The sequence below is a fragment of the Anser anser genome (assembly GCF_964211835.1).
Source record: "Anser anser genome assembly, chromosome: 4".
Classification (NCBI taxonomy): Eukaryota; Metazoa; Chordata; class Aves; order Anseriformes; family Anatidae; genus Anser; species Anser anser.
In genome coordinates, this window is record NC_139724.1 from 51833214 (window position 1) to 51847474 (window position 14261).

Genomic DNA, 14261 nt, shown 5'->3' on the forward strand with positions numbered 1-14261 from the left:
GCATTCTGTGTTTCTACCATTTACATAACCTGGGATCAAATCATCTGTGCCTTGAAATCTTCTCATGAACATCTTGGTCAGCAAGATTGAAATGACATTCTGTTTTCTCACAACTCATCTAATTCCTTGCTTATTTACCAAGTAGTAATCTGTAACCAGAATGAAATGTTCCAATTCCTTAGTATATCTTTCATTATTCATTTCCTTCCACAGCCTGAATAAATATTGAGTGCTGTCTTTACTGTCTCAAGAAATTTCTCCCAGATGACTGACTTGCATTTATTAGTGTGTGGAAGATAAAAGGAGAGCAAGAGAAATCAAACATACTTTTTATGGTACAGAGATTTCAACCACCTCTTAGTATTGATCATATAGACAGAAAACAATTAGTAGAAAAAAAAAATATGTCTAAAAATTGCTTTTGATTTTTCTTTTTCTTCTGTGTTAGATTCTAATAAACTGGTACACACTGAATATTATTTCAGACCTATAAATTTTTTCTTTCTCTAGCTAATGTTGTTTAAGTCAGTAAATTCCAGTGTTCATATTTTATAAGAAACCAGCCCAATGTCATGTTAACGTTTTACAAAAATTTGTTTTGCAGACTGCAGTGATGATGTATTTCGTTGTAACACAGGAAAATGCCTCAATTATACCTTTGTATGTGATGGATATGATGACTGTGGAGACCTTAGTGATGAACAGAACTGTGGTAAATAAAAGCTTTACACTTTTCTAAAGTCTTTAAGATAGCACTATTGTCTAAGATGGTTATAATTTTCCTTAAACTACTACAAGAGTAGTATACCCTGATGTTACTCTCTTTGGGAAAAGTAAAAACAGTTCACAGTTTTTTATATGCAATTTGGAAAGGTTTAAATGTAGAGTTCTGGGTTAATCCAAACCTTGGAACTAATGGTACTTTGAAGAAATATTCTGGTTTGTAATTTGCTTTAGAATCATTCTTAGAATAATTTCATTTAGGTTGGAAATGACCTTTAGGATCACCAAGTCCAACCATCAACCTGACCAAGAAGTTTAATGGTGTTTTGTATCTATTAAACCAATATTCATAAGATAAAGGTGCAATTATAACTTCTTCTAGATGTATCTCTCTTGCTTACAATGCCATTATTAAATCATGAGCAAGTTAGTTAACTCCTGATGCATGTTTCTTAAATAGAACAGAACATCCCTTAACCATAAACTATACCGTGCTTAATGCACAATATACAGTTGGCCATTTTGTCTGCCAGGGCACACTGTTGACTTATTTTCATCTTGCCAGCGAACAAAACCCCCAGATCCCTTTCCGCCGGCTGCTCTCCAGGCTCTCATCCCCCCAGCCAATATGTATAGCCAGGATTACCCTCTCCCAGGTGCAGAATCCAGCATTTGCTCTTGTTAAGTTTCATACAGTTGGTGATTGCCCAGCACTATAATTTGTCAAGATCTCTCTGTCTACCCTCAAGGGAGTCAACAGCTTCTCCTGATTTAGTACCATCTGCAAACTTACTTAGTGTCCATTCAGTTCCTATGTCTAGATCATTTATAAAAACATTGAAAAGAACTGGTCTGAAAATTGAGCCCTGGGGGACCCCACTAGTGACTGGCTTCCAGACAGATGCACCCCACTTACTATAACCCTTTGAGCCCAATCTGTCAGCCAATTGTTCATCCATTGTATTATGTACTTGCCTAGCTGTTACGCTGGACATTTTGTCCAGAAGGATACTGTGAGAGACAGCGCTAAAACTTTGCTGCAATCCAAAAAGATTACAACAACTGGCTTCCCTTGGTCAACTATGTGGGTAACGTTGTCATTAAAGGGAATTAAGTTAGTTAAGCAGGACTTTCCCCTCGTGAACCCATGTTGGCTATGACCAATGACTGCATTGTCTTTCAAGTGTTTTTCAATAACTCCCACAACAATCTTGTCCATAATTTTACCAGGCACTGAAGTGAGATAATTACTTTATAATTACTGTAATTACTGGTGTCTTCTTACTTACCCTTCTTGAGAATTGAGATAGCGTTTGGCAGCTTCCAGTTGACTAGGACTTCTCCAGATTCCCAAGACCATTGAAAAATAGTTGAGAGGTCTCCAGATAACATCAGCCAGCTCTTTGAGTACCCTTGAATGAATCCCAGTGGGCATCATCAATTTATGTGCATTCAGCTGGAGCATCAAATCCCACACAAGTTCAGAGTCATCTGGGAGTTTATCATTTCCCCAGTCAAAGTCCTCCAACTCAGGAGTCTCAGGGCCCATTATCAGTGTTGAAAACAGAGGTGAAGAAGGTATTAAATGTCTCTGCTTTGTCTACATCCCTGTTTGTGAAGTGACTGACCTCACCAAGTAATAGACCAATGATACCTCTGATCCTCTTCTTGCTGTTAACATACTTGAAAAGCCCTTTTTGTTGTCCCCTACAGTACTGGCCAGCTTCAGCTCTAGTTGAGCCATTCCCTCAATGGCAATAGCAGTATTGCCTAAGATGGTAATCATGGCAAACAGTCAATGGTGTTCAGCATCTCTATACAATGGTGAACAGCATCTCTGTAGTCCTCCTGTTGCCTGGCCTTGTTTCCGCTGTGCATACATTTCCTTTTCTGCCTAAATTCTAAAAGAAGATCCCTGCTCAGCCAAGGCAGCCTTCGGCCCTGCTTGCTTGACTTCTGAAACTTTGGAATTATCTTCTGTGCTTTTAAGAGATGACTCTTTAAAAGTGATCAGCATCGACGAATTTTTCAAAAAGGTCCTTCAGAAATACCTTCAGAAGCAGATTACCAGAAGACCTCACTAAATAGTTCCTTAAGCAGCCTGAATTCTGCTCTTCCCATATCCAATGTCAAAGTTTTGGTGCAATCAAGCCTCTCCATTACATACTGTGCCACCCCTATTCCTTGCCTGCCCTGCCTATCCCTTCTGAAAAGCCCATGACTGTCCATCACAGAACACCAGTCACAGGCCTCTTCCCACCAGTTCTCACTTACACCAATGATTTTGCAGCTCTGGGACTGAGCCAAAGCTTCTTGCTTATTCCTTATGCTGTATGCACTAGTGTAGAAACATTTCAAATGTGCTCCAGTGTACTCAGCACATTGTGGAGCAGACTGAAGGACCTTTGTAGCACCCCTTTGAGAAAAGTGTATCACAGCAGGCACTGTCAGGCCTGGTGTTGTGGATACCATCCTGTGATTAAAAAAAACAAAACAAAACAACCCAATTCTGCCAGTGACACTGGCCTTGGAGCCATGTATAGATAAGCTGGATCTCTTTCTTCCATATTGTTCCCTGCAACTGGAAGGACAGAGGAAAATACTACCTGTGCTCCTGATCCCTTAACCAATCAACTCAAGACCCTGAAGGGCCTGAAATCTCTTTTGAACTTATTCAAGATGTTATGGTTACTTTTTTGCTAGCTTGACCAAATTTGACTGAGACTAAAGTAAATCATAAGAGGGATTACACTTGTGATGCCAACAGTTTCACAACTGAATTGTTTTTACGTTAGCTTCATTGAAAACTTGCATGTTTTGATGATTCAATTCTGTTTCTTTCAAATTCTGTTTTCAATTGACTTTGTAAATTCTGCCTTACTATATTTTGTCCTGCCTGTATTTGTTTTCATAGAAGAAAAATGAAGTTTTGCCATAAAAAAGAATTACTATCTTGTGCAAATATTTGGAAACTCTGAAAGCCTTATTTTTTTTCTAACTTTTCCTCCTAGTATGGTACCTGAGAATAATTGTTAACTTTAAAATAATTTTTTTAAAGTTAAAATATTATTTTTCATATTTTTTCTTTTGCTTTTTACAGAAAAAACACAGAGAATTTCAAGACTAAAAATCAGAACATATATTTTTTTCAGAGATTTCTTTTACGTTTCTTCTCCAAATAAAAAATACTCAAAGGTTTTTCATTACTTTCAGTTGGTGTTAGTTGTTTTGTGTTTTCTTTCATAAACTTGCTTTCCTGAAAGACTTTGCTTAATCTGACTCCTAGCATTCTTATGTTGAGATAAATTTTCTATATAAAATTAAAGATCTAACATTTTGTACAGACTATAAAAGAGTTTCAGAGCAGATTTGGCAGACTGGACTGGGTCTATGTTCCCTATCTATTTTGATGTAAAGTCAGACAGAATTGGCTTAACTGGCTGAAGAAGACTATAAATGAACCCAGCTGATTTGGCCCTGAGTGGGAGGGAGTGAATTAATCACAGACTAGAGCAGCTGTTCCTGGAGTTAATGCTGGACCATGGTACAAATCTTTTTCCCTACCAATTTATCTGTATTTGCAAGACATTTTGAACTTGTATAATTTATGAACATACTGTAATTTACAATACTTTATGTGTATGGCCAAGGCATGGGGTTTACCTTTATCCTTAAATATTACCATTCAGGCACTTTGTGAACAATTCATTAAGTATGTCTCCATGGCAAACTGCAGACACGCACGAACTTACTCTGCTCATGCTCCAAGCTTATTAAAAATTTAGTGATCAAGGCTAGCATGGTGACATTAGTAAAATATATATACTGGTACAGTTAGAGCCATGTTAACCATGTTTATTAAGCTTCCACCAGGTTCTGAGTGGAGGCGGTTACTTCTGCTTGTAATATATGTTGTGAGCATTTCCTTCTTGACCTATGATAGATTTTTATAACATTTTTGAGATCCTAACTGTCTGTGTGGTCCACGCTTTATGCTTCATACTTAGTATAGCTGTGAATCGGATTGGAGAGAAATGGAAATGTCAGAAATCATCAACCCACACCCTCCTTCTCCTCCCACTACTAATCCTTTAAGAAACCCTACGCCAAAGCTAAAGTGCAGGTATAGTTAGATAATTATTACTCCCTTAAGCCTGTCAAACATTTTCAACTATGTGTATTTCCTTTACACAGCCTACTCAGTAGAATGCTTTTCTTTATTTGTGGAAGCATTTGTGTAGAAGGAGCAAGAAGATTGGAATACTTTCTTTTTAGATCATTCTTATGGAAAATTCTGTGTGTATGCAAAAACATAGCAGTTTTTGACTAAGTGCCAAGTGTTAGCTGAAAACTTTTTTTTTTTTTTTACCTTTTTTGTTAAAAAAATAAATGTAAGGAATGATTTTCTTCGGTGGTAACTGAAAACACTGGATAACTGAAAATCTTCTCATGAGATGGGAAACCAGAAGATGTTTTAATCCACTTGATAAATCTTAGAATCTTGTTTACTTGCAAATGGAAACAACTGTGCACCTGAGAGATAGAATAAATGCATCACTATCTAAGTAGAAATCACTAAGTAGAATTCAGAACATGTATAACCACTATCCGCTCCCAAAATCAGTAGGTATATAAAAACGCTTATTGTAAGTTACTAATGCATAATGGCTAAGTAGTAAGAATGATCAGTTTATAGGCATAGCAGAACTGATCATTAATAGAAAATATACATTTGGTAGTTTTTTATCCAGCTGTGTTGTTTGTTTGTGTGCTTCTTTTGGACTTACTTTTACATTTTATTTAGATTGTAATCCATTGACACACCATCAATGTGGAGATGGGAGATGTATAACAGCTGATTGGGTATGTGATGGTGACCATGACTGTATAGACAAATCAGATGAAATCAATTGCTGTAAGTTCTCTTAATCTCTAAATGTTTTTTTCTTTTTTTTCTTTCTTTAAGAATCAAAACCAAAATTTAAGATAAGAAGTACACATACATAGTGCTTGTAAAGCAAAATCATAAGCTCATTTGATTTCAGAAGTTTGCAATTAGCAGATATTCCTTCTGGTTGTAGCAAATTCAATGTTTGTTGTCATTGTTGAGAAGTACCAACGTTGGTCTGTTAGCTTTCTGTTAACTGTGGTGTTTCTGTTAAAGTGTGATGAATGAATGTATATACCCTCTTAAACTGTAGGCATTTGGAGTTTGTGACAGCTTTCTGATGTGTTTGTATGCTACTTATCACACCTTGTTAGGGTTTGGACTTCTGTTTCAACAGTGATGATGTATACCTGCACAAGAGCTACACTAGAATAATGGTTGAAATTGCAAAATCTATCATGCAGCTTTGATTCTAGTATCTTGCTGCCTTTTAGTGCTTGATCTTGCAACTGCTATCCTACAATTCCCCCTGAAATCTAAGAACCTAATCTAAATAAGGGAATGTAAACGTGGGCAAAGAAAAGGTGACAGAATTTTTATATGAGTGTAACTTTTTTTTTCCTTGAAAACAGCTGAACCTTCATCTCAGCCTGCTACTAATACCTGACATATACAGTTTCAGTCCTTGCAGTTAAAGATCAGCACAGCTGTAGGCTATTGAATGCATATTTTACATATAATGAAGAATGTCTTCTGACCTTCAGTACTAAGCAGTGTTATCAGCTTCTCCTAAAATAACTTCATTATGATGATCAAAAATAACTGAGACCTTTATTAACCAACATTGATGAAGATATCATTTTTTCCCCAGCTTGTCATAGTCAGGGTCTGGTAGAGTGCAAAAATGGACAATGCATTCCTAGTGCATTCCAGTGTGATGGAGATAATGACTGTAAAGATGGAAGTGATGAAGAAAACTGCAGTGAAAGTAAGAAAATTTTGCATTTTACTCTTCTTACAGAACCTACCATTGACTGCTTTATTCTGAAGTGCCTTTAGCTAAAACTGTTTGTCAAATAGACTTGCCTTGCTTTTCAAATAACACTTGCTAAGGCTGGCAGGTCTTTGCATTCACAAAGGAAATTGTAAGGTGAGTTTTATTAGTCCTTAAAAAAAAGTTGGAGAAATGGAGGTGATATTTACCATAGCATTGGGTTATCTGACTGATGAGCTGTTACTTGAAATAAATAAATACATACTGACATTGTATACAGTGGTTAGAGACTGCTGTTATAGGAATTGGTGTCATCTGAGGAGGAATTTTCTCAAGAGAATACTGTTTGCATAAGAACTTGTGAGTCACAGAAAAGAGGTTTTTGTAAGTAAACTGATTATTTAGTGTGACTGAAAGAAAGCATGTGAGGACGTAAGTTTTCACAGCTACTTACTAGTTGTCTTATGATGGATTGTGTGGGGGGAAAAAAAAGGAAACCAAGAAGTTTCCTGAACCCCAGACCATGTTTTTCCAAATACGTTTGTCCTGAACTAGACTTGATTGTCATGTTTTCAACATTTGAAGGTATTTTTCATATATAATTCTTTTGCTTCTGGTGAAGGGCAGGTTCAGATCACAGCCTTTCAGTGAGAGAATTTTTCAAGTATTTCTATAATGACTGCTATTTTTAAGAAAAATAAAGGAATTCAGTTCATTTAGAAAACTCTAGTGCTGTCAGACACAGTGGTTATAGGACAATGTATTCAAAAGATACATACATGGTGTGATTACATAAGCCTCCTTTCCTTAGGAAAGGTCTTTGGATCTTCTTACTCCAGTTTAAACATCTGCATTCCAAAAGAAGTTGAAACACATAAATTACCATCATTCTTCTCTGCAATTAATGAAGTTGTTGAAAAAAAGGTCTTTCAGGGAATTTCTTTCAGATCTGACTGTCACAATCTAAAAACTGAGGACGAAGTTTTGTCTTTATTTCTGACCACCTAATCTCACAAACTGCTTGGAATAATTTTTCTTCCTTCCTGAGGCCCATCCACAGTTTTATTCTATGAATTCTATGATCCTCTGTTTCTCTTGGCTGATAATGAAATGTTCATTTTTAATGTGAAAGAAATGATGCAGGAGAATGAGATAAATTGGAAAGTAAAAAACTATTCAGAGCATTCTAGAAGCAGCCATTTCATTTTTTAAATTCATGTAATGTAAGATTCTTAAATTTATTTATCCCTACTAAAAGAGAATTTCACTGGCACTGTGATGCATGAACTGGGGTAGAAATCAGTAATGCGTTTCTCACTGCATTTTGTCTCTATGAATATTGAAGAAATAGTTTTAAAAAACTTTTTTTTTTTTTTGGGGGGGGGGGCGGATATAATGAACAGATGCAAATTGAAGGATACTAAATGCAGAGGAGTAGGAAGGGGTGATAATTATGTTGACCATGATCTCACTATATACTAAAGGAGTTTTCCAGTTAGCATTAAACTGCAAAACTTTTTAACACAAAAATTTGGCTTGTCTTCTATTATTCATTCCTCAAAATGCAAAAACCCCTTTCTAATTTTTGCAATATTCCATAAGCAGAAATCCTCCTTTCAGCAACTGTATCCCTTTTGTTCCAAAATTACCTGAGAATATGGAGACAGAATTTGGACTTCATTTTGGTTATGCCTCTCTAGTTCTTTGTATAGTTCTTGAAAAGGAAGACAGAATTCCAGCTTGTAACTTTCTTTTGTATTTCTTGTGTATATGTGTAGCTGATTTCAACAACTACAGAAAATGTCATAGAACGTACACTAAGTACAAAGACTTCTCTGCTCTGCAAGGTAAAATATTTGAATATGCTTAGCAGAGGCAGCAAAGTTAGGGCTAAAGTGATCTGAGACAGGGTAGAGTGTGGTTATAGAAGTTCAGTATTGTCTATGTTAGGATCAGAATAATCTACAGGGAGTTTTAAGGAGTTGCGAAGCTCTTCCACTGCAGGATAAGAAAGAGATGGAGCAAAATTGAAAAAAGAATTTTGATGTGAAGACTCGTGATAGCTTTAGAAGTCAAAAAGTTGTTCCTACCTTTCCAGTTTGATTTTGCAATCAAAAGCTCCTGTAAAATAGGCTGGTCAAATACTGCAACAAAAGAAAGTATCTGCATTGCTTCAATAGATACCATGTATGAAGGGAAGTAAACACACATAATTAGGAAAAATATGGCTACATCTTCATTAGTTCTTTGGAACAAGGTCCTGGTTTCTTCAGCATCTTTTGTATGCCCAATATAAGGATGTCATGACTGACTGATTAATGTTTATGGACACTACTGCAATAAAAATAAATAAAATATTAAAAATAAAATAAATAATTTCAACAAATAATTTAAAATAAATAATTTCAAACAGGATGAGATGATAAAATACGAACTATTCAGTCTCTGTGTAGAGGAATAATAAATTAAATTACTAATTTTGCAAAAGTCGTGTGAAAGAGAGAATTTAATTGTTTGGAAGGAAGTTAGTACCACCATGAGAAAAACAAAAGGCCAGAGGTTTGTCAAAGAAACTAGCTATCCAGGTAATTTGTTCATAAACTTTTTGATGAAGTGCTGTTTTTGGTTATTCTAACATCCATCTTCAAGATCATAGAGTTTGGGGAGGGTGCGTGTGTGTTGTTTTTTGTTTTTTCACTAACCAAAGATGGGCAATAAAGCTTCAGATCTGACAAACGTTCTTTAGGATAGTTTTTATTGTCCACCAAAACAATCATGAAATGAAAAGCAGATCAGCTGAATGGCACTGGAGGATAATTCCCAGAGGATATTCTCTTTTAACTAGGACCTATTGTTCCCTTTGAAATCCAATTTCCATGACTTTTCATACTCTGCCCCAGGCAAGATCATGGTAGACGGCTTTCAGAGATCCATAGTTCTTCAGGGTTTGGGAATATAAATTCTCATATTAAGCAGAGGGGCAAAGAAGTGACATCTGGACATTTCTTCACGCTTTTCTTCCTTACAACACTTTACTAGAAATGCTGTAGGGTACTTATTCAATTATGTAAAGGAAATAACAAATTGTTATGAGTCTCTCTGTATTTTCTCATCACCACAGTCATTTTTATTAGTCTGGTACATCAGAATAGTAAATTTCTATTTTCCTCAGGTCAAACCCTCTGTCAGGAGGGAGACCAGAGATGTACTTCCTGTCCTGATACCTGTGGAACTTCTCTCTGTGAAATGAGAAACAGCCAGATAAACTGCAGTAAGTAGGTCACATGCTTCATACTGTCACTCTTCTAGGGTGTTTTAGAGTGCAATGAAGATGCAGGGTAGGACGCAGTAAGTAATACTTTCATTTACTATTTAATGCCATATGTATAATGGTTAACTGTTTAAAAGGGCAAGGCATCATGTGTAAATCTCGATTATAGGTGTACTAAGAGATAATATTTGACATTGAGATATTTTTGCCTTCTGTGAATTTTTGATATGTTCTTAATGAATGTTTACATTTACACTTTTTGTTAATATTAAATCAAGTTCACTGTTTACATAAAGTAAACAACAAAGTGTAAGTGTAAGCTAATAATTTATTTTAAAAAATACAAGAAAGCATGACACTGTGTTTAGTGGTCTGGAGAAGTTTCATCCCTTTTCCCAGGGAAGAATTCTGATATTCAATCTGGCTAAACTAGTTATTCTTCTGACCAATATGTATTGTAGGGGATCAGGATCTTCCATTCTGTGTATCATATTCCTTTCTACGTCCTGTGCTATACCACTCTATGCAAACCTACTGTACCCACTGTGCACTTACTTCTGAGTGTGCAATGCAGCACTATGAACAGATACTCAAGAGAAGTCAATTTTACTTGGTTTTGAAACTTGGGCAGAACTGTATTCAGAATGATTTATGAATTAAAACTTGGTGATATATTAATAGAGTCAGCAGTTCAAGATACCTCACCACATGGGCAGAGCAAGCTTGCCTTTGCTTATATGTGAATGGGTAGACATATCCTATAATTACTTTGTTGACCTGAGCAATACCTACTGGAAGGTTTGTTTGGTACTACTGGATTGTTTGGATAATATTACCATGTTGCTGTATTACATTAGGTAGAATCCTAGAGTAGATTAGGTTGGAATGGACATGTGGAGGTCAACTTGTCAAAACTCCTGATCAAAGCAGTGCCAACTAGATAATATTGCCCAGGACATGTGCTGTTGAATTTTGAGCATCTCCAAAGACAGAGATTCCACAGTCTTCCTGGTCAACTTTTTAGAGCATTAGGCCTCCCTCATGGTAAAAACCTCTTTTCCTTACGTTAAACTGGAATTTGATAGGTTCCAACTTGTGTCTTTCACCTCTCATCTCACCTGTGTACTTCTAATAGTCTGGCTCCATCTTCTTTGCACCATCCCATTAGGTAATTGTTAACAGCAATGAGATCTCCCTTTAGCCTTCTCTTTTTACGGCTGAACAAACCCTATTTTCATAGCCTCTGCCTGTATATCATATGTTCAAGTCCCCCAGCCTTCTCAGTGGCCCTCCACTGACCTTATTCCAGTATGTCAATCTCTTTTTATGAATCAGGGAGCCAAAAAACACAATTCTCCAGGTATGCTCTCTCCAGTGCTGAATAAAAGGGAATCACAGTCATATATCTTGTCGTAGACAGCAATCAGGATTATCAGGCATGATTTTCCCATTAGAAATCCATGCTGGTTGTTCCAAGTCACCTTTATTTCTTCATGTGTAGATGTCTTCTGGAAGGGTTTTGCTCCATAATCTTTCTGGAGACTGAGGTTAGCCTGAGGGGACTGTAGTTCCGTGGATCCTTTACTTGCCATTGTTAAAGGTGGATATTATGTTTGCCTTCTTTCAGTAATGAGATTCCATGACCTTTCTAGGATGATAAAAAGCAGCCTTCCAATGAGGTCAGACAGTGAAAACATAGACAGAAAAGATATTGAGTACCTTAGCCATGGCCCTGGTCACTAGGTCCCCTGCCCCACTGAGCAGCAGACCAATATTTTTCCTACCTATCCTTTTGCTGTCAGTGTACTTACGAGAGCTCTTCTTGCTCAGTAGTCTCGTTGCTCTGGCTGAGCTCCAAAATCCATCCTTGTATGCCTTGGAAATGTCTCTCCATTCCTCTTCAATTCTTTATTGCCTTTTTTGTGCTTTTTTTTTTTTTATATATATATATCTTTCAGGAGATCGATGTTCAGCTATGCTGGCTTTTTCTGCCCCACTTGCTTCACATTGGAATGGGCTCTTGTGTTCTGAGGAGGCCCTCCTTTAAGATGAAACCACTGTCCTTCAAGCAGATATCGGTATAGCTGAAACTCCCCACAAGCACCAGGGACTGCAATATCATGAAGCATCTTCCAGCTACCTAAGGATGGGTTCATCTACCTCCTCTTGTTTTTGCTAAGGTGGTCTGCAGCAAGTGCCTACTATCGACATCACTTGTGTTGGTCTGTACTCTGATCCATATCCTTAACCAAATTATCCAAGTGAGATGGAACCTTCCAAAGTGATTGAGATAAATATATTTATTTATCTTGCCTGTTTTCCTTCAACAAATATTTAGAAAGGGTTATGAAATGGGAAGGGAGGTATCCATATACTACAAAACTAATAACAACCCACTTCATTTTTTTTTTAAAACAAACTTTTAATAAAAGGTTAATAATTTAATTTTTCTTGCTTGGAATCTCAGATATCTTCATTGAATTATTGCAGTCATTTTCTCCTCTGTGTCTTGCAATTCATGGATATGTTATCTCCCACTAGAAATTGTCCCCCTTGTGGTGAAAAGGAAGCAATTTATCCTGGGACACATACACTAGTTAAGGAGAAATCAAATATATTTAGCGGAAATATGTCCTCATCATGTTGTGAGCAGCAGTCTTTAATTCTCAGCAAGAGTAATGCGTAATCTGAATTAGACTGCTAGATCATCTCTCTTTTTTCCCTTTTCAGTCCAGTAAATATGTAGTTGTTTATACGAAATAGAATAGCAAGAGAATTTGGGAGAGATTTTTCTTGTACAACATCTGGAAGTACTATTGTCTTTTTTCATGTTACTTTTGCTGTAAGACCAGAGTTACTTCATCTTCAGTAAGAGATGAGAATTCCTATGGAAAATCTCAGTTTTGACAAAGCAGCATCTTCTGACCCAGATAAGTCTTTTGCTGGAAAATTCCTGGCTAGGCATAGGACACATTTCTCATGTTATACATGTTGAATATAATGGATGTTGTCCATATGTGATAATTTCTAATCAGTTTAGGCTGGCTTTGTAATGCAGTTAGAACATATTTAGGATAACAGAACAAATATCTGAAGGTGTGTGTGTGCGTAAAGACAACAGATCCAGACTCTTTCCAGTGGTATCCAGTGACAGGACAAGAGGCAATGGGCACAAAATGAAACACAGGAAGTTCTGTCCGAACATCAAGAAACTCTTTCTGGCTGTGTGGGTAACTGGAACAGGTTGCCCTCCCTTCGCAGGGAGGTTGTGCAATCTTCATCCTTGGAGATATTCAAAAGCCACCTGGACATGATCATGCCAAAAACAGTTTTAGGTGGACCTGCTTGAGCTGGGTTTTGGCCCAGATGGCCTCCAGAGGTCCCTTCCAACCTCAACCATTCTGTGATTCAGCAAAATATCCCACTAAATTCTGTCTAAACTGTAGCTGGGAGGTCTCAGAGTTGCTGTGGGTAGACAATACATCCTCATATCTTGTATAATCTATGATGCTACTGTTTGGAACTAATTCCTGTATAGCAGGTGGAGCAGGATAGGGCAATAATAAAAATATGGAGATATTAAAAATGGGCATATCTTGGTTAGTTAGGATAACATGCAATGGATTCTATCCCTCGTTTCCCACTGACTAAATTGTGCTTATATATACTATACATGGAGCAGCAATATCTCTGGAACCGTAAGGATAGATATCAGAAAGAAAGATTAATATTTGGGGTACTTAAATTCAGTCAGATGTTCACCTGTAGTATATGTTCTGTTTGTTACACTGGTTGGTGATGTGGGAGATTGGGTGTAAGATTCAAGGTAGTACTTTTCAAACCTATAATTACACTTGCAAATAATGTGATAGAAGCTTTCTAAACACAGTGTGAAAATTGTAATGATATTGAGAACATATAAAGACCTATCCTACTAGATTTTTTTTTCTAGAATTCACCTTAACCACTATAAATGTGAGGCATAAAAAAAGAGAGAAACATATTTGTATATTTCTCCCCTTTAGTCTTGAATAATATTGTGTTATAAAAGCACCTAGAGCATTGCATGTAGTTTCGTGTTCATTTACTTGGGTTTTATCATGGAAAAACTGGTGAACATGTAATATTAATTATGTACACATCAAGAAAAGATGTTTACTGGGGAAAAATCAAAACACAAAAAGGAACTGATCTGAGTAGTGCTGGGTCACTTCCGGCTCAGGAATGATACTATGATACTGTGAAATTCATCATGAAGAAAAGGAAATGGGTGCTGTATGAGTAGAACTATTGAAGAACGATGTCTTTGAACAATCTCATTCGCTCCAAAGCTGAGACTAAGTGGTTTGAGACAACAGAAATAGTTCAGTATTGGCAGTATGCAA

At 36.7% G+C, this 14261-nt stretch overlaps 1 protein-coding gene across 4 annotated transcripts in view; it reads left to right on the forward strand.

Moving 5' to 3' along the window:
- The window catches only part of CORIN (corin, serine peptidase), a 134388-nt gene that overhangs the window by 76905 nt on the left and 43222 nt on the right, over positions 1-14261 (forward strand). For 2 of the 4 annotated variants that reach the window (XR_014584357.1, XM_083835940.1), the window contains exons 7-10: positions 605-712; positions 5528-5638; positions 6483-6599; positions 9778-9876. Coding sequence is in view for 3 of the 4 variants with exons in the window: in XM_083835940.1 (XP_083692066.1) it covers positions 605-712; positions 5528-5638; positions 6483-6599; positions 9778-9876 (435 nt within the window). In the remaining variant the exon portion in view is untranslated. The remainder of the gene's footprint in view (positions 1-604; positions 713-5527; positions 5639-6482; positions 6600-9777; positions 9877-14261) is intronic. The other 2 variants (XM_083835942.1, XM_083835941.1) reach the window with 2 other exon arrangements.